Raw genomic sequence first — 19,230 nt, 5'->3', positions numbered from 1 at the left:
GCTCTTCATTAATGTTCGAATATACTTTTGTTTGAAATGCTTTTTCATGTCTATTGCATTTTAAAGTATTTCTCAACTTGAGAGTTCCTTGATCATTATTGCTGTTAAATGAAACAAATCATAAATTTATGTGGTCACATCACAAGTCTCTGCAGTGCCTGAGCCACGCTTCTGTGGCACAATGTATGATACAGTACAAGCTCTCCACTGCAGTGATGTGGTAGGTTTTGTTTGCTTGGAGACTGCTCTGGGGAGGTGGTCCTCCTAGCCTAGACTTGGTGCAGTACAGAAGAGAGGACCGTAGCACAGTAACAGTATGCATTCTGGGATAGGCAGCTAACAAGCTCCAGGCATACCAGGGTGACCTCTAGGCATGTTAAGAAGAATCCATGGACAAGTCCTGAGAATACCGACATCTGGAATATACAGATCAGCAAGTGGCAGCCGAGGTTAGGTTCTTAAAATATTGCTAAGAGGGTAGTCTTTACTTTTGACTAATTTATAGAGAAATGCTTTTCATAGATACAGGCAATTACAAAGTAATTATACTCTTAAAAAGCTTTAATTATTCAATCCTGTAAGAATTTCAGCTAGGATTTATTTACTAGCGTATTCTGTGAAATTGCATTGTGGAGAATATTAAACATTAAAAAACCAACCCAAGGGGCTAGAGAGATGGCTCAGATGTTAAGAGCATTGCCTGTTCTTCCAAAGGTCCTGAGTTCAATTTCCAGCAACCACATGGTGGCTCACAACCGTCTCTAATGAGGTCTGGTGCCCTCTTCTGGCCTTCAGGCATGCACACAGACAGAATATTATATTCATAATAAATAAATATTTTTTTAAAAACCCAACCCAGACACAGAAAGACAATTATCACATGTACTCATAAGTGGTTTTTAAACATAAAGCAAAGAAAACCAGCACATAAATCACAATCCCAGAGAACCTAGACAATAATGAGGACCCTAAGAGAGACATACATAGATCTAATCTACATAGGAAGTAGAAAAAGACAAGATCTCCTGAGTAAATTGGAAGCATGGGGACCTTGGGAGAGGGTTGAAGGGGAGGGGAGAGACAGGGAAGGGAGCAGAGAAAAATGTAGAGCTCAATAAAAATCAATTAAAAATTTTAAAAAATAAAATAAGTAAAACATTAAAAATTCAACTAGGATTTATTTACTAGTGTATTCAATGAAATTACATTGTGGAGAATATTAAACATTAAAAAACCTTTCCTAAGGGAGTACAGAATAGTAATATATAATGAAAACATTATTTGTGGTAGGTAGAAAAGCTATCTACAGACATGAATGTGCAGTTACTTCAAGTGTGTCACATAGTCAGAGCTGGGAAACAATGAACCAGGACTGTTTGGGTACTGGGGTCATAGACCAAGCTGTTTTTAAATTAACTTTTAATTATCACAATTCTGTCACCTTTGATTTTAGATGTTATCTGGGACGTTGTCTCTGCTCCCTAGTTCCATGAGAACACCTCAGAAAGAATGTCTTCAAAGAGAGTTGAGCTCTTGAGTCTGGTTCTAAATTTCCTCAAGTATGAGAACAGGCACAGTTCTAGATCCCAATTGATCAACTGTCTTCTGTCCACAGGTGCAGTATGCCTGCAACCCTTCTGCCATTTGTATTGGGGCTGCACCCGGACTGGCTGCTTTGGCTGCTTGGCCCCTTTCTGTGGTAATGTCCGCTCTTCAACCTAGTTGCTTTGACTTTTTGTTTGTTATCTTGATGAACTTGGAGTAGGTGGTATTGAGTTGTGACCTGCTGTGTTCAGAGAAAAAAGAGGCTGCTATGGGCCATCAAGTGATTTTTTTCTGCCTTTTTCTGCTACACTGCAGAGTTTTGTCAGTTTGGAAGTCTTAAACCCATGTTGCTTCAAAAGCAAGTGGTAATTAAACAAGAGAAATATCAGTTTCTTATACAGGAGAAATTATTTATTCATATAAAACACTGTTTCTAAATCCCAGCCCTCCAGAGGATTAGGCAGGAGGATCACAAATTCAAGGATGACGGGGTGTGCTGTTGCGTGCTGTGATTAAAGGCCCGTGCTAGCATTGCTGGCTCCACTAAGAATCATGTAGGAGAATATTTTCCCTTAGTGCCCATGACCTGTCTAGGGCAGACTCTTGGCCCCATTAACAGTGTTAGGCAGGTGTTGCATTTTCTAGAGAGGGCCTTAAAGCTGATTTAAAGAGTGGCTGGTTACTTCTGTTCCATTTGTACTGCTATTGCACCAGTAGGTATATCTGACAGACATGTTTATAGCACACAGGGTTCATAGCTGGGTGAGACTGATGATTGCTTTTTTCCTCTGGTAGCATGTATAATTCCTTTTAAGCACTTTGAATACTAGTTAGTAGGGGTGAAGCATCAATTTGAGTACCAGCTTGATTTTTTTCCATGTTTGGTGGCAAAAATATGGGGTGACTTCAAAAATAGGGTCTTAACTCATGTTGTGGAGTTATATAGTATTGACTATAGCCTGTAATGTCTAGGGGTGGTCTATGGGACTCTAGCCAATGACTAAAAAAGATGTTACCTATTCCTGAAACTGGGTGGGGGGTTATTTGGTAGCATATGATGTGTACTTGGGGCATTGACTACACTATTGTATTCCATCATCCTTATTTTGAGACAGGATCTTTCAGTGAACCTAATGTTCACTAAAGCATTACTGGCTGGACTGGCTGGGTCAGTAGTCTCCGGGGATCCATTTGTGTCTTTCCCCCACCAATACTAGTATTGTAGACAAGCCCTGCTACACTTGAGTTTCTTCTTCTTCTTCTTCTTCTTCTTCTTCTTCTTCTTCTTCTTCTTCTTCTTCTTCTTCTTCTTCTTCTTCTTCTTCTTCTTCTTTTTTTTTTTTTTGTAGTCATGCTGGGGATTGAAATTCATGTCAGCATGCATTTTAATGACAGAGACATTTCCTAAGCTTGTTGCTTTTTACAATCTGTAATGGAAAGAGATTTGGTTGGGCTGGAGAGATGGCTCAGAGGTTAAAACCACTGGCTGCTCTTCCAAGGGTCCTAAGTTCAATTCCCAGCAACCACGTGGAGCCGTACAACCATCTATAATGAGATCTGGTGCCCTCTTCTGGTGTGCAGGCCTACATGCAGGCAGAACACTATATATGTAATAGATAAATCTTTAAAAGAGAGAGAGAGATTTGGTTATCCCATCAGGAAAATAATACTTAAGATACTACATTATCCTTATAAAACAGATAATATTCATCCTTCCTCTGGCAGAGCTCAACCTGGGGGACAAGTGCTTGGATGGGGTGCTGAACAACAACAACTATGAGTCGGACATCCTGAAGGTATCACCCCACACTTTCCTGGGCATCAGTGAAAGTCATGAAGCTTTCCTTTAATGTTTGTGGTTCCTGTTAGCATTTGCCTGCAGACATGTACTGCCACAGCTGACAACACACACTGTATTATCTGACCAGTATAGTTAGTTAGTTCCATGATCTTGTGATATTTATCAGGTTTTCCCTTTATTCTAAAATGATTTTCCGTTTACTGATCATTCTGTCAAACCATATGAATTAGTTAATACATCTTACAGAGAGGGTATCTCAATTCTGGCTCTTTTCTCTGGCTTCTTTTTCTGAACATTTTCCTTCCCAAGTTTGAGGAAGCTAGCTCAGCTCTTAGAATTGTAACATGCTCAATTCTGCATGTTATGTTGAGAACTTTGCCTTCCTTGGAGGCCATTCATACACACATCGCCAGACTTAGCTGAGCACCACTGCACTCTACATTTAGATACTTGACAACTTTTTTGTAACAGCCTTGAACAGTGTCTAAATAAATAAAACCTGGCATTCAGCTATACTTGTCACCATTATGGGGTAGATGGGCTGGGTGAAGACAAGTGTAAAAGGGAGAAATTCTTATTAGAGTGTGCTACTGAAAGCTCTTTCTGTTCAAGGAGATTGGCTTCTACCAGCAGTATTCCATAAGTTATATAGGGCAGGCAGTATCTAAGTGGTTATTGGTGATTGTCACTTCTCAAGGGCATATGTCTGCCTTTTCAGATAAAAAGGAGGCTTCAGCAAGTAGTTTACAAAAGCAGAAGTCAGTTTAATGGTTTAATTTTAACTATGTTAGAAGCAAAGCTGTGACTTGATTCTGTTCTCTTATTCCTTTTTCCCTTCAGTGTCTTATCTTTCCTTGTGTTGTGAATGCCTCTGTGGAATTTTTTGAGAGAATAGTGATTCTTATTCAGGTCCAAAGGCCAAAGAGCCTCTCGGCAAAGAACTTATAAGACCTAAGGCAGGATTGACTCTAGTTTATCCACTGGCTCTGTGCAAATGCCACTTGAGGGTAGCTGAGCTTTGGCTTCATCTACCTTTTATGAAATGTCCTCTTAGTCGTTTTTGATTCTTCTTCTAAACTGGAATTTATTTCCACACTTTTTCCCATCACAGAATTACCTGGCAACCAGAGGTCTGACTTGGAAAAATATGTTGGCAGAGAGTCTCCTGGCTCTACAGCGGGGCGTATTTCTCTTATCTGGTAAGCATTGTATAGCCAACTCTGCCCTCCAGAATGGGCATTAATTTTTAAGATTGGGCATTGGAAAAGCATAAGCAAATATAGAATAAAAAATTAGGAATAGTGTTTTCATGCCCATCTGTTCAGGCTCTTTGAAGAGGCTCCATTTGTGGGTTATATTACAGATGGTGCCCTATTGAGTGTCATGTTTGTACTCAGCATGTATCACACACTCCCTTCTACCAAGAAAAGTCTAGGCATGGTTTTTGAGGTAGTAGGAACTGGCCAGGGTTCTTGTACATACTAAGCAAGTACTCTACTGTTGAACTACATCCTAGCCCTGCCTTGGTTTTTTATTATTATTACCTAGAGGGTTTTAGAAGGGGAGATGCTTAGGGAGGATGATTATGACCCCAATTAGGCTTAGACTTGCTGTATAACCATGGCTGACCTTGATCTTCTGATTCTCATTCCTTCACCTCCTAAGTGCTGGCAGAAGCCAGCCAATACCACCATTCCTGTTTTATATAGTGCTGGGGATCACACCCAGGGCATTGTGCATGTAAACAAGCATTCTACCATCTGAGCTGTATCACCAGCCCTGCCTAGAGTTTTAGTTAGCTTTATTTAGCCACCTCATGAAAGGATATTTTATTTGTTGTTTTTCATTACATTAATGCCACAACTGTTGAACATTCAATGGTGTACACCTAAAAGTTTAGAATAAATAACTGGAATTTTATGACAATAGTACATGAAACCTAGACTTTGCCACTTGAACACACTGTTCTTCTTAAGGTTGTATAGGTTTCCCCTCATTCCTGAGGCATCCCCTGCCTCTTGGCTTTGCATTTGTCATTTAATTTTGTGAATATGGGAGAAGCTGACAGTGACTTATTCTTATGCCTTTGAATGACTGTTAATAACATTGAAGGTCTTTTTGCATCGATACTTGCTTATCTGTGATCCCGGACTTTACATACACTCTTTGGGGGGTCTCTGGCAGCACGACATGCTATCTTTGTTGAAGTTTACAGTGTTGCCCTTTGTGTTGTAAATATGTTCTTACTATAGCATTACTACTTCATGCTTTGTGTTTTTATATTTCCATTTCAAATTTTAAATTGTAGGTAGTCAAAATTAAATCATTTTCTGTGTAATTTTTATTTTTAGCACATGTAGGTTTAGCATTCCAAATTTGAAAATGCCTCCAACATTTGTAGCTATAGAGTGCTGAAGACATGATACCACAAGAAGAAAACCTATACCAAGCCTGCTATGATGGGTCATGTGTGAGATGTGTAGGAAATGTAAACAGTTCTATCTTTAGAATTGGTCCCCCAGTTCTCATTACATATACATAAATCACCAGGCATTGTGACACACACCTTTAATTCCAGTACTGAGGAAACAAAGGAGGTAGATCTGTCTGAGTTCAATGTCAGCCTGGTCTACAAATTGAGGTACAGGTAAGCAAGGACTCAGTGAGATCCTATCTTTAAAAACAGGTAGGGAGGCTGGAAAGATGGCCCAGCAGTTAAGAGCACTGGCTACTCTTACAGAGGATCTAGGTTTGGTTCCCTGAACTCACATAATGGTTTATAAGTATTCCATAATTCCAATTCTATGGAATCCAATGCCTTCTGACCTCTGCTGGTACCAGGTATACACATGGTATACATACATACATGCAAGCAAAACACTTAAAACACAGATTTTTTTTTTAATCCTTTGGGACATATACACAAATGTTGCAAAATTTGGAAAAGCAATCTATAATTCAGAATACCTCTGATCCCATGTATTTAGATAAGGAATAATTAACCACACAAGTGTAACACAAGAGAAAATGTTTCCAGTCTTACTACTTTTGGGGAGATTTTTTAAAATATTCAATTTTTTTTAATCCACATGAGATTATCTTACTACTAAAAATTAAACCAATGGAGCTGGAGAAATGGGTTAGTGGTGATAATAAGCATTTGTTGTTCTTGGAGAGGACCAGGTTCCCAGCACCCACAAGTGACTTGCAACCATCTGTAACTCCAGTTCTAGAGGATCCAGTGCCCTTTTCTGGTCTTCTCAAGTATTGCACACACCATAATACACAGACATTCATGTAAGCAAACATTCATAAAATAAAAATAAACCTTTTTTAAAAAACAGCTGAATTAGTATTTAGATTGGTTTTAGAACTGTTTTCCAGGTGTCTAGCCCATTGTCTCTACCTCATTATGGTATTAAGTTTCCTACTAGTTTGAAGTGTGCCTGTTTTTCTGTTATAAAATGACATTGTCTGATAAATGGCTGTGTTCACCTTTCCCCAGATTACAGAATCACTGGAAATACTGTGTTGTGTTACTGCTGTGGTCTGCGTAGCTTCCGAGAGCTCACCTACCAGTATCGGCAGAACATTCCTGCTTCTGAGTTGCCAGGTAAGGAGCCTGTTCTGTCTGTACTGACTTCCCAACTCAATTCAAATAGGTACTTAGCATGGCTTTATACTCCATACCTCGCAGAAGTTGTAGCATGTAGGCAGAACACAGGCACACAGGATGGCTGAGGTTGCATTTGCTTTTCAGACTGGGTCAAGACCCATGGGTATCTAGAGCAATGAAACATAAAGACACCACTAGACAACTTCATTTTCTTGACTTAGTTTTTAGATAAATTTTTTTCTTGTCCAAAAGTCTTGGCATGGTCTACGAAAACTGATCATAAAGAGAGATAAGATGTAAGCTTAGTAAAGACCTTGTTGTGCTAGCATAAAGACCTGAGGTCAGTCCCCATAGGAAAAAAAAACACGAAATGAAACTGGTATGTGGGTCTTGCACCCAGGTGGGGTTTCTGGAACCACATGGAAACTTAAATCATTCGTAACTCCAGTTCCAGATGATCTGGTGTCCTCTTCTGGCCTCTGTGGGCACCAAGTACACACACAGTGCACTTAGGTGCATATAGGCAAACTACTCTTTTTTTTTTTTTTTCAGGAACTGGTATTTATTATCAAAGTCATATTTGATGTCAACAAGATGCCACAACTACAAAAAAAATTGCGCACATTGCAATCTCAATGCAAACAGTCAAATGGAACCCCAATCATTAAAATATTAATTCAGATCACCCAAAAAGCAACTGAATTTTTTAAACATCTTTATACATCCAGCCAACAAATTAAAATGGTTAACAAGAAAAAATACAAATTCAGAGGTCTGGTATTGATGTTTAAAAAAGGCAACTGCTTAAGCATTTCTATCGATTCGAACATCAATCTCTCGGCCACTCAGCTTCATGCCATTCATCATCCGGCAGGCTCTCTCAGCCACCTCTGGAGATTCAAACTTAACCACACCGCACCCCTTGGACTTTCCGTTCTCCATCTTGATGTCGGCGTACAGCACGTGGCCACATTCGTTGAATTTGTCTTTTAGCATCTTCCATGTAAAATCAAATGGGAGATTTCTCACAAATATCTGGCAAGCCTTCCTGGCTACTCCAGGTGCATGGCCTCCAGCTCCGGCAAACTACTCTTATACATAAAATGTTTTTTAAAATCGGAAGAAGGAAAAAGCCAGATGTAGCAGCTCATGTTTATAATTCCAGAACTAGGGAGGCACAGACAGGCAGGTCCTTGGTTTGGCCAGGTAGCTTAGTCTGATTGGCAGGCTTAATGCCATTGAAAGACCTTGTCTCAAACAAACAAGGTGGATGATGACACCTGGCACGTGACTTCTGGCTTCTCACGTACATTTGTAACCATATACATGCACCTATATGATCATACATAGGAACACATACAGAGTGATGACACCTGGCACGTGACTTCTGGCTTCTCACGTACATTTGTAACCATATACATGCACCTATATGATCATACATAGGAACACATACAGAGTGACAAAGATGCTTTTTGCTCAGAGGAGTTTTCTTATATCTCCAGTTAAATTCATTTAGCTACATGAAAAGTGTGTGATACATCTAATGTAGACATGTACTTCCTTTCCAGTGACTGTAACATCCCGTCCTGATTGCTACTGGGGCCGGAACTGTCGCACTCAAGTGAAGGCTCACCATGCAATGTGAGTGAAGCTGAGGGACATTTGTCAACTGCAGGCCCTCCGGGCTTATGATTTGGAAAGGCAACAGTAATAGCGAATTGTATGCTAAAAAAATGTACTAATTTGGGGACTTACGTTACCCTTGGTAGTAGAGTACAAAGTTCCGGGTTCAGTTCCCAGCATCCCACTCCACCCCCCAAATTCACATATGTGTGCTAATTTAATTCCTATACTTCTTTAAAATTATACATTGTATATATTTCCATATAGAAATTCTGCTCTTATGTTATTGCGTTTCTTTTTTTTTAACTTTATTATATTTGTTTGTGTGAAGGTGTCAGATCTCATGGAACTGCATTTTCAGACAGTTGTGAGCTGCCATGTGGGTGCTGGGAATCGAACCCGGGTCCTCTGGAAGAGCAGTCAGTGCTCTCAACCGCTGAGCCATCTCTCCAGCCCCTTATTGCGTTTCTTGAACTGCTTCTACGCAAATATCTGCCCCCATCTTTCATCTGTGTCTTCATGGTTGGAGTCACATTGTGCTTTATCTGACAGTAGCTCTTTCTTGGTCAGTATCTGAGCACATGTCTGCAAAGTTACTGGCCCAATTGGTGATAGAGTAACACCTGGGTTTTTCTTCGTATTATATGTGTGGCGGGTTGGGAGGTGAGTTGTGTTACAACTTAACCACCCCCACTGTGGATCTTTAACATGGTCTTCAAATGCTATTCATAGCAACATCTGCATTGCCTTATGAAGTCAGCACTCAGCACTAATCTTTCTGCTACTGTTTTTAAACAATTAGTGTTATGGTCCTCTGCTGGTCAGTTCACTGGCCAGTATTTAAATCTCTACACACAGATTTTTGATTCAGATTAAGGCAATGAAACCAGTGCCCACAGTATGAGAGAGAAAGACGACAATAGAGATGACTTCTTAATGGGTACTTTTGTAGTATAAAACCTTGTATCGTGCTTGAGCATGAACAGCAGACACCATCTATTTCAAGAAAGAAAACTTTAGGTTGTAAAGTTGACTCAGCATTTGAAAGTGTTTGCTTGTCTTGAAGAGGGGTCTGAGTTCAGTTCCCAGCACTCACATTGGTCAGTAACCACCTCTTACTCTAGCTGCAGGGGATCAGATATTGGTGGCCTCCTCAAAAACCCACATACAGGTGTGCATACCTCCACATAGACAACATATACAGAACTAAAAGTGATACAAGTAAATCTTAATCTTAAAAAAAAAGAAAGGAGGAAAGAAGGAAGCTGGGTATATTGGCACACACCTTTAATCCCAACACTTGGGAGGCAGAGGCAGGTGGATGGATCTCTGTGAGTTTGAGGCCAGCCTGGTCTATAGAGTGTCCAGGACAGCCAAGGCTGTTATAAAGAGAAACCCTGTCTCAAAGGAGGAAAAAAGAAAGGAAGGAAGGACATTGCACAACTAACTCACTTTTGTTCATGGTAATATAGATATGGGTAGCAAAGGCACATGCCACTTTCTCCATGCACTTCTCCAATCTGGCCACTGTCACCTCAGCATCTGTCTCCACCCTGCTAGGTAAAGAGTAGGCAAAGGCATACACTAAGGAAGCACAACTCTTATTCTCTAATCTGATAAAATACCCAGTGTTTTCATCTTCATTTTAAAATATAAAAAGAGAAAAAAGAGACTACATTTGGAATTTAGTGTCTTTAATATTATTTAAAAATACTTAGAGGGGGGGCTGGAGAGGTGGCTCAGCGGTTAAGAGCATTGCCTGCTCTTCCAAAGGTCCTGAGTTCAATTCCCAGCAACCACATGGTGGCTCACAACCATCTGTAATGAGGTCTGGTGCCCTCTTCTGGCTTGCAGGCGTACATGCCAGATAGAATATTGTATACATAATAAATAAATAAATATTAAAAAAAATACTTAGAGGGGCCGGGCGGTGGTGGTGCACGCCTTTAATCCCAGCACTCAGGAGGCAGAGACAGGCGGATCTCTGGGAGTTCGAGGCCAGCCTGGTGTACAAGAGCTAGTTCCAGGACAGGCACCAAAGCTACAGAGAAACCCTGTCTCTGGAAAAAAACAAACAAACAAACAAACAAAAAAATATTTAGAGGGACTGGAGAGGAGGCTCATCTGTTAAGAGCACTTGTTACTCTTCCAGACGACTTGAGTTTGGTTCCTAGCACCCGTGTCAAATATCACACAACTACCTGGAATATCAGCTCCAGGGGATTTGATTCCCTCTTCTGTCTACCCTGGCCACCTGTACATACATGGCATGTACTAAAATAGACATATATAAATACACATAAATTTAAAATTCTTTAAAAACACAATTTTTAATTGATTTTTATTGAGCTCTACATTTTTTTGTGCTCCACTCCCTGCCTCTCCTCTCCCTGCCTCTCCCCTCCCTGCCTCTCCTTTCCCCTTCAGGTTTCTCCCAAGGTCCCAATGCTCCCAATTTACTTGGGAGATCTTGTCTTTTTCTACTTTCCATGTAGATTAGTTCCATGTATGTCTCTCTTAGAGTCCTCATTGTTGTCTAGGTTCTCTGGGATTGTGATTTGTAGGCTGGTTTTCTTTGTTTTATGTCTAAAAACCACTTATAAGTGAGTACATGTGATAATTGTCTTTCTGTGTCTGGATTACCTCACTCAAAATGATGTTTTCTAGCTCCATCCATTTGCCTGCAAAATTCAAGATGTTATTTTTTTTCTGCTGTGTAGTATTCCATTGTGTAAATGTACCACATTTTCCTTATCCATTCTTCGCTTGAGGGGCATTTAGGTTGTTTCCAAATTCTGGCTATGACAATGATACTGTGAACATAGTTGAGCAGATGTCCTTGTGGCATGATTGAGCATCTTTGGATATATACCCAAAAGTTATATTACTGGGTCTTTTTTTTTTTTCGAGACAGGGTTTCTCTGTGGCTTTGGAGCCTGTCCTGGAACTAGCTCTGTAGACCAGGCTGGGCTCGAACTCACAGAGATCCACCTGCCTCTGCCTCCCGAGTGCTGGGATTAAAGGCGTGCGCCACCATCGCCCGGCTATTACTGGGTTTTGAGGAAGGTTGTTTCCCAGTTTTCTGAGAAATCGCCACACTGATATCTAAAAGGGTTGTACCAGCTTGCATTCCTACCAGCAATGCAGAAGTGTTCCCTTTTTCCCATAACCTTTCCAGCATAACTTGTCATCAGTGTTTTTGATCTTGGCCATTCTTACAGGTGTAAGATGGAATCTCAGAGTTGTTTTGATTTGCATTTCTCTGATGACTAAGGATGTTGAACATTTCTGTAAGTGTCTTTCAGCCATTTTAGATTCCTCTGTTGAGAGTTCTCTGTTTAGTTCTGTACTCCATTTTTTATTGGATTATTTGTTCTTTTGGTGTCCAATTTCTTGAGTTCTTTGTATATTTTGGAGATCAGACCTCTGTCTGATGTGGGGTTAGTGAAGATCTTTTCCCATACTGTATATTGTCGTTTTGTCTTGTTGATTGTGTCCTTTGCTTTACAGAAGCTTTTCAGTTTCAGGAGGTCCCATTTATTAATTGTTTCTCTCAGTGTCTGTACTGGGGTTATATTTATGAAGTGATTCCTGTGCCAATGCGTTCAAGTATACTTCCCACTTTCTTCTATAAGGTTCATTGTGGCTGGCTTTATCCGTTGAGGTCTTTGATATTTGGACTTGAGTATTGTGCATGGTGATAGATTTGGATCTATTTTTATTCTTCCACATGTTGATATCCAGTTATGCCAGCACCATTTGTTAAATATGCTTTCATTTTTCCATTTGATATTTTTTGCTTCTTTGTCAAAAATCATGTGTTTGAAGGTGTGTAGATTAATATCCGGGTCTTCTATTCAGTTCCATTGGTCCTCCTGTCTGTTTTTATGCCAATACCAGACTGTTTTCAGTACTTTAGCTCTGTATTAGTTTAAAATCAGGTGTTGAGATGCAGAAGTTCTTTTATTGTACAGAATTTTTTGGCTATCCTGGGTTTTTTGCTTTTCCAAATGAAGTTAAGTACCGTTCTTTCGAGGTTTTTGAAGAATTTTGCTGGGATTTTGATGGGCATTGCATTGAATCTGTAGATTGCTTTTGGTAAGATTGCCGTTTTTACTTTGTTAATTCTACCTACCCAAGAGCATGGGAGATCTTTCTACTTTCTGGTGTCTTCTTCAATTTCTTTCTTCAAAGATTTAAAGCTCTTGTCATACAAGTCTTCCACTTGTTTGGTTCGAGTTACTCCGAGATATTTTATGCTGTTTGTGGCTATTGTGAAGGGTGATTTTTCTCTGATTTCTTTCACAGCCCTTTTATCATCTGTGTATAGGAGGGCTACTGATCTTTTTGAGTTAATCTTGTATCCTCCTATATTTCTGAAAGTGTTTATGAGTTGTAGAAGTTTCTTGGTAGAATTTTTGGGGTTGCTTATGTAAACTATCATAGCATCAGCAAATAGTGAGAGTTTGACTTCTTCTTTTCCAATTTGTATCCCCTTGATCTCCTTTTGGTGTCTTATTCCTCTGGCTAGGATTTCAAGAACTATATTGGTATGCAGAGAGTGGACAACCTTGTCTTGTTCCTGATTTCAGTGGGATTGCTAGAAGTTTCTCTCCATTTAGTTTGATTCTGGCTGTTGATTTGTTGTACATTGCCTTTATTATGTTTAGGTATATTCCTTGTATCCCTGCTCTCTCCGAGACCTTTATCATGAAAAAATGTTGTGTTTTGTCGAAAGCTTTTTCGGCATCTAATGAGATGATCATGTGGTTTTTATTTCTCAGTTTGTTTATATGGTGGATTACATTGACAGATTTCGTATGTTGAACCATCCCTGCATCTCTGGGATGAAGCCAACATGATCATGGTGGATGATGGTTCTGATGATTTCTTGGATTCGATTTGCCAGTATTTTATTTAGTTTTTTTGCATCAATGTTCATGAGTGAGATTGGTCTGTTATTCTCTTTCTTAGTAATGTCTTTCTGTGGTTTGGGCATCAGGGTAATTGTAGCCTCATAAAAAGAGTTTGACAATGTTCCTTCTGTTTCTATTGTGTGGAATAATTTCAGGAGTATTGGTATTAGTTCTTCTTTGAAAATCTTGTAGAATTCTGAACTGAAACCATCTGGTCCTGGGGTTTTTTTGGTTGGGAGACTTTTGATGACTGTTTCTGTTTCTTCAGCAGTTATAGGTCTGTTTAATTTGCTTATCTGGTTTTGATTTAATTTTGGTAAGTGATATTTATCCAGAAAGTTGTCCATTTCCTTTAAGTTTTCCAATTTTATGGAGTACAGGCTTTTGAAATCCTGATGATTCTCTGGATTTTCTCCAGGTGTGTTGCTATGTCCCCTTTTTCATTTCTGATTTTGTTAATTTGGGTATTCTCTCTCTGCCTTTTGTTTAGTTTGGATAAAGGTTTGTCTGCTTTGTTGATTTTATCAAAGAACCAACTCTTTGTCTCATTGATTCTTTGTATTGTGTTCTTTGTTTCTATTTTATTGATTTCAGCTCTCACTTTTCCTGCCATCTAGTTCTATTAGGTGAGTTTACTTCTTTTTGTTCTAAAGTTTTCAAATGTTCTGTTAATTCACTAGTGTGGGATTTTTTCCAGCTTCTTTATGTAGGCATTTAGTGCTATGAACTTTCCTCTTAACACTGCTTTCATTTTGTCCCATAAATTTGGGTATGTTGTGCGGTCATTTTCAATGAATTTTAGGAAGTCTTTAATTTCTCTATTTCTTCCTTGACCCATTGATAGATAATTCAGGTGAGCATCGTTTAAGTTCCATGTACTTGTTGGCTTTCTGGAATTAGTATTGCTGTTGAATTCTAGTTTTAAGCCATGATGATCTGATAAGATACATGTGGTTATTACAATTTTTTTTGTCTTTGTTGAGGTTTTTTTGTGACCGAGTAAATGGTCAATTTTTGAGAAGGTTCCATGAAGTGCTGAGAAGGTTTAGTCTTTTCTGTTTGGATGAAATGTTCTATAGATGTCTATTAAGTCCATTTAAGTCATAACATCTACTAGTTCTCTTATTTTTCTGTTCAATTTTTGTCTGACTGACCTGTCCAGTGGTGAGAGTGGAGTGTTGAAGTCTCCCACTATTAATGTGTGGTGTTTAATGTATGACTTAAACTTTAGGAGTATTTCTTTCACGTATGAGGGTGCCCTTGGTATTTGGGGCATAGATATTCAGTATTGAGATTTCCTCTTGATGGATTTTTTTTCTGTGACTAATATGAAATGTTCTTCTTTATCTCTTTGGATTGATTTTAGTTTGCAATCTATTTTGTTAGATCTTAGGATAGCTACACCAGCTATTAGGTCCATTTGATTGGAAAAATTTTTTCCAACCCTTTACATTGAGGCTATGTCTGTCTTTGCAGTTGAAGAGTGTTTCTTCTATGCAGGAGAATAGATTCTGTTTTTGTACCAAATCTGTTAGCCTTTGCCTTTTTATAGGTGAGTTGAGTCCATTTATATTAAGAGGAATTAATGACCAGTGATTTCTATCTCCTATTAATTTAGTTTTCATTGTTGGTGATAATAATTTATACATTTTTCCCTTCTTTGGGATTTGCTACTATAAGTCCATTAATAGTCTGTGTTTTTGTTGATGTAGCCAACTTCCTCAGGTTGGAGTTTTCCTTCTAGTATTTTGTGTAGGGCTGGGTTTGTGGGTAGGTATTGGTTAAATCTTGGTTTTGACATGGAATATCTTATTTTGTCCTTCTATGGTGATTGAATGTTTTGCTGGGTATAGTAGTCTGGGCTGGCATCTGTGGTCTCTTAATGTCTGCATAATGCTTGACTACGACCTGGCTTTTATTGTCTCCAATGAAAAGTCAAGTGTGATTCTGATAGGTCTGCCTTTATATGTTACTTGGCCTTTTTTCTTTGCAGCTCTTAATATTCTTTCTCTATTCTATATCTTTAGTGTTTTGATTTTTATGTGATGAGGGGACGTTTTTTTTATCCAGTCTGTATGGTATTCTGTAAGCTTCTTGTATCCTCATAGGCATATCTTTCTTTAGGTTGGCAAAGTTTTCTTCTATGATTTTGTTAAATATATTTTCTGTACTTTTGAGTTGAACTTCTTCTCTTGCTATACCTATTATTCTTAGGTTTGGCCTTTTCATGGTGTCCCATATTTTCTGGGTATTTTGGGCCAAGCTTTTGTTAGATTTAATGTTTTCGTTGACTGATGAGTCTGTTTCCTCTAATGTATCTTAAAGCGCTTGAGATTCTGTATTCTGCTGTTTATGCTTGTATTTGTGGTTCCTGATCATTTTATCATGATTTCTGTTTCTTTAATTCCCTTGGCTTATATTTTCTTTATTGTCTCTATTTCAGTTTTCAAGTCTTGAATAGTTTCTTTCATATGTTTGATTGTTTTTTCTTGATTTTCTTTAAGGGGTTTGCTGATGTTTTCCAATTTTTTGTTTGTCTTTTCCTCCTTTTCTTTGAGGGAATTTCTCATTTTCTCTTTAAGAGTTTCAAACATTCTCCTGAAGTTATTTTTTAGGTCATTTCTATCTTATATTTGGTTGTTCAGTCTTGCTGTTGTACTGTCTTTAGGTTTTATTGGTGTCATGTTGCTCTTTGTGGTGTTGCATGTGTTCTTACCTTTTCTGCTCATCTTTTCTTCTAATAGGTGTGGTTAGGACTGTCTGTGATTCTGTTGATTAATCTTCTAGGTGCCAGTGAATCCAAGGCTCAGATGGTTGTTTCTTGTGGTACAGTTAGTGCCACTGTTCAGTTTACCTCGTTTGTCTCTCCATGTTCCAAGAGGTCACTCAGCGCTCCTGGGCTCTGCTCTGCTCCCTTGGAATTTGCTGTCTCAGGCCTGCTTTAGCCTAGGTTGTTGACTCAGACCTGTTTCTGTAAATGTCCCTTGTCTGGATCCACTTCTACAGAGGTCCCTGACTTGGGATTGGTCTGTAAAGGACTCTGGCTCTGATCTACTCCCTCAGAGTTCCCAGGCTCAGGTGCACCCAGACCACAGAGATCCTGGCTCAGGCCTAGTTCCTCAGAGGTCCTAGACTCACGCTCAGACTCACAGGGGTCCTGGCTTAGGTCTACTCCCTTGAAGATCCCAGATTCACATCTGGACCCGCAGTGGTCACTGTCTCTGACCCACTCACTCAACAGTTGCTCCCCCGTACCTGCTTCTGTGGAGTTAGCTGTCTCAGGTCTGCTCTGGCCCAGGTTGCTGGCTCAGTCCTGCCTCCACAAATGTTCCTGGTCTGGATCTGCTCCCGCTCCCATGGAGCTCACTGCCTCAGGCTTGCTCCGGCCCAGGTCGTTGGCCCAGTCCTGCTTCTGCAAATGACCCTGGTCTGGACCCACTCCTGCTCCCGTGGAGTTCACTGTCCGAGGCCTACCCTGGCCCAGGTCGCTGGCTCAGTCCTGCTCTTTTGGAAATTGCTGTCTCCAATAAACACAGTATTTTTTAAAAAGTATAAAAATTGAGTGAGCTCACATATATGATGCACATGTGTTTTTATGTGGTTATTACAGTATGCAGTTCCACAGTTTGAGTAGTCTTTGATGTTTTCTCTCCCTGCAGGAAATTCAACCACATCTGTGAACAGACAAGGTTCAAGAATTGAGCATTGGAAGATACACATAAAGCAGTTACAGAGCACAGGAGGCAACAAAACTATGGTTTTTTAAAAAACAAAATATCATATACAAATACTTTAAGGGCATTTTTAAGAGTTCTCCTTTTACAGTTCCAGCACTGGAGTTTCTGGTCAGGCACCCCGGTGTATATGGCTTTTCCCTTCAGTGACATACACAACACATGCACACCATATGCCCCAGTAACGTAAGAGGCCGACACACACACACACACACACACCCTGTGCTCCAATAACCTGAGAGGCCGACACACACACACACACACACACACACCCTGTGCTCCAATAACCTGAGAGGCCGACACACACACACACACACACACACACCCTGTGCTCCAATAACCTGAGAGGCCGACACACACACACACACACCCTGTGCTCCAATAACCTGAGAGGCCTACACACACACATAAACACACACACACACTGTGCCCCAGTAACCTGAGAGGCCGACACACACACACACACACACACACACACACACACACACCCTGTGCTCCAATAACCTGAGAGGCCTACACACACACACACACACACACACACACTGTGCCCCAGTAACCTGAGAGGCCGACACACACACACACACACACACACACACACACCCTGTGCTCCAATAACCTGAGAGGCCTACACACACACACACACACACACACACACACTGTGCCCCAGTAACCTGAGAGGCCAACACACACACACACACACACCATATGTGCGCACATGTGCACATACACATTCAAAGACCATTTTTTCCTAGTAACTTGGGAAGCCTACTGGCCACACTGACTTCCTAGTCAGTACAGGAAAATCAACAGACCAAGAGAGAGCTCCCACTAGATGGCTCTCCCCTCGTGTGTGGTGAGGCGGTGACAGTGCAGGTTTATACTTTTGTATCTTTTATATCTTATACCTTGACTACAGCTAAAATTTAAAAGTTTCATGGGAAAAAGGGTCCTCTATGTCAGAAGCATTCTATGTAAGGAAAGGAAGCATAAGTTTACAGCCTCCAGGGATGTATAAGATAGTCTGTCTGGAAAGCCGCATGGCCTTTTCTATATTTTTTATTTCAATAGGTTTGGTGCTTATCTTCTAATAAGAATTAAATATTAAAAACTGTAGCACAAATATTATAATTTACAAATTGACTAAAATTGGGAATAGTCTGATATTTGAAAGAATGAGCATATGTTTCTGTATTTAAAAAAAAAAACATTAAGTGTCCAAAACTGCTCATCCTGAGGAAGACATCTTGAGTATCCAGGTCCTTGACAGTGTGGCAGGTGAGGCCTCTGCCCTTAGCCCTCCAGTCCCTGAGAACAGCCCCCTCTGAAACCCTAGATGGCTCCAGACTGATAGAACCTCTGCTTTCCAAGCCCTGTGCTGGGGCACTAGGTTTGTCATGTCATCTAGAATAATACTTGAAATTTTGTCTTTCAGTTTTTTTAAAGTTTTTTTTAATCTTTTATTGAAATCACCTGTTATGTTTGTTTGCAATCTGCTAACTTTTTGCTTCTCAGGAATACAATTTTCAACTGTTGTCTTGCTCTTGATACAGACTGAGAGGCAGCACTCTGTATTTGTGGGAGGTTCTCTTTTTTGATTCTAATAAATGAATTGTGTTTGTTTCTCTTCTTGTGTTGTGTTCATATGTGAGGTGCCAAATATTTCATGCTAATGCAGACTGGTGCCATTAATTCACTACACTAGTTCTTCACTATTCATATTTACTTTATTGCCTGTTAGTCAGTCTTGTGGCTCCACCAGCAGATGGATAATGTCAAGAGGTAAATAAACAGGACTCAAAACCTGAGCATCTTTGAACATGGCACAGGACAGTCTCTTTATTTTACCAGTCATCATGTTGAGTGGGAATGTGTTGTCTGCACCTTGAGCTGTGATGCTATGCTCTGTATTCAACACACACACACACACACACACACACACACACACACACACACTCAGGATTCAGGATCTATCCTGGGCTAGATAGGACCTGTACC

General features: G+C 39.9%; 1 protein-coding gene across 5 annotated transcripts in view; it reads left to right on the top strand.

The window, feature by feature from the left end:
- The window catches only part of Chfr (checkpoint with forkhead and ring finger domains), a 38,664-nt gene extending 19,805 nt beyond the window's left edge, over positions 1–18,859 (top strand). For 4 of the 5 annotated variants that reach the window (XM_075981247.1, XM_075981264.1, XM_075981234.1 and 1 more), the window contains 6 exons: positions 1,616–1,699; positions 3,271–3,341; positions 4,458–4,545; positions 6,852–6,959; positions 8,531–8,603; positions 17,161–18,859. In XM_075981247.1, coding sequence (XP_075837362.1) covers positions 1,616–1,699; positions 3,271–3,341; positions 4,458–4,545; positions 6,852–6,959; positions 8,531–8,603; positions 17,161–17,203 — 467 coding nt within the window. In that variant the 3' untranslated portion in view covers positions 17,204–18,859. The remainder of the gene's footprint in view (positions 1–1,615; positions 1,700–3,270; positions 3,342–4,457; positions 4,546–6,851; positions 6,960–8,530; positions 8,604–17,160) is intronic. The other variant, XR_012911379.1, reaches the window with a different exon arrangement.
- Positions 18,860–19,230: the final 371 nt, after the last annotated feature.

The sequence above is a fragment of the Microtus pennsylvanicus genome, chromosome 1 (assembly GCF_037038515.1).
Source record: "Microtus pennsylvanicus isolate mMicPen1 chromosome 1, mMicPen1.hap1, whole genome shotgun sequence".
Lineage (NCBI taxonomy): Eukaryota > Metazoa > Chordata > Mammalia > Rodentia > Cricetidae > Microtus > Microtus pennsylvanicus.
Note: the sequence above shows the minus strand (reverse complement) of the source record. Positions and strands in the feature narration are given on the sequence as shown.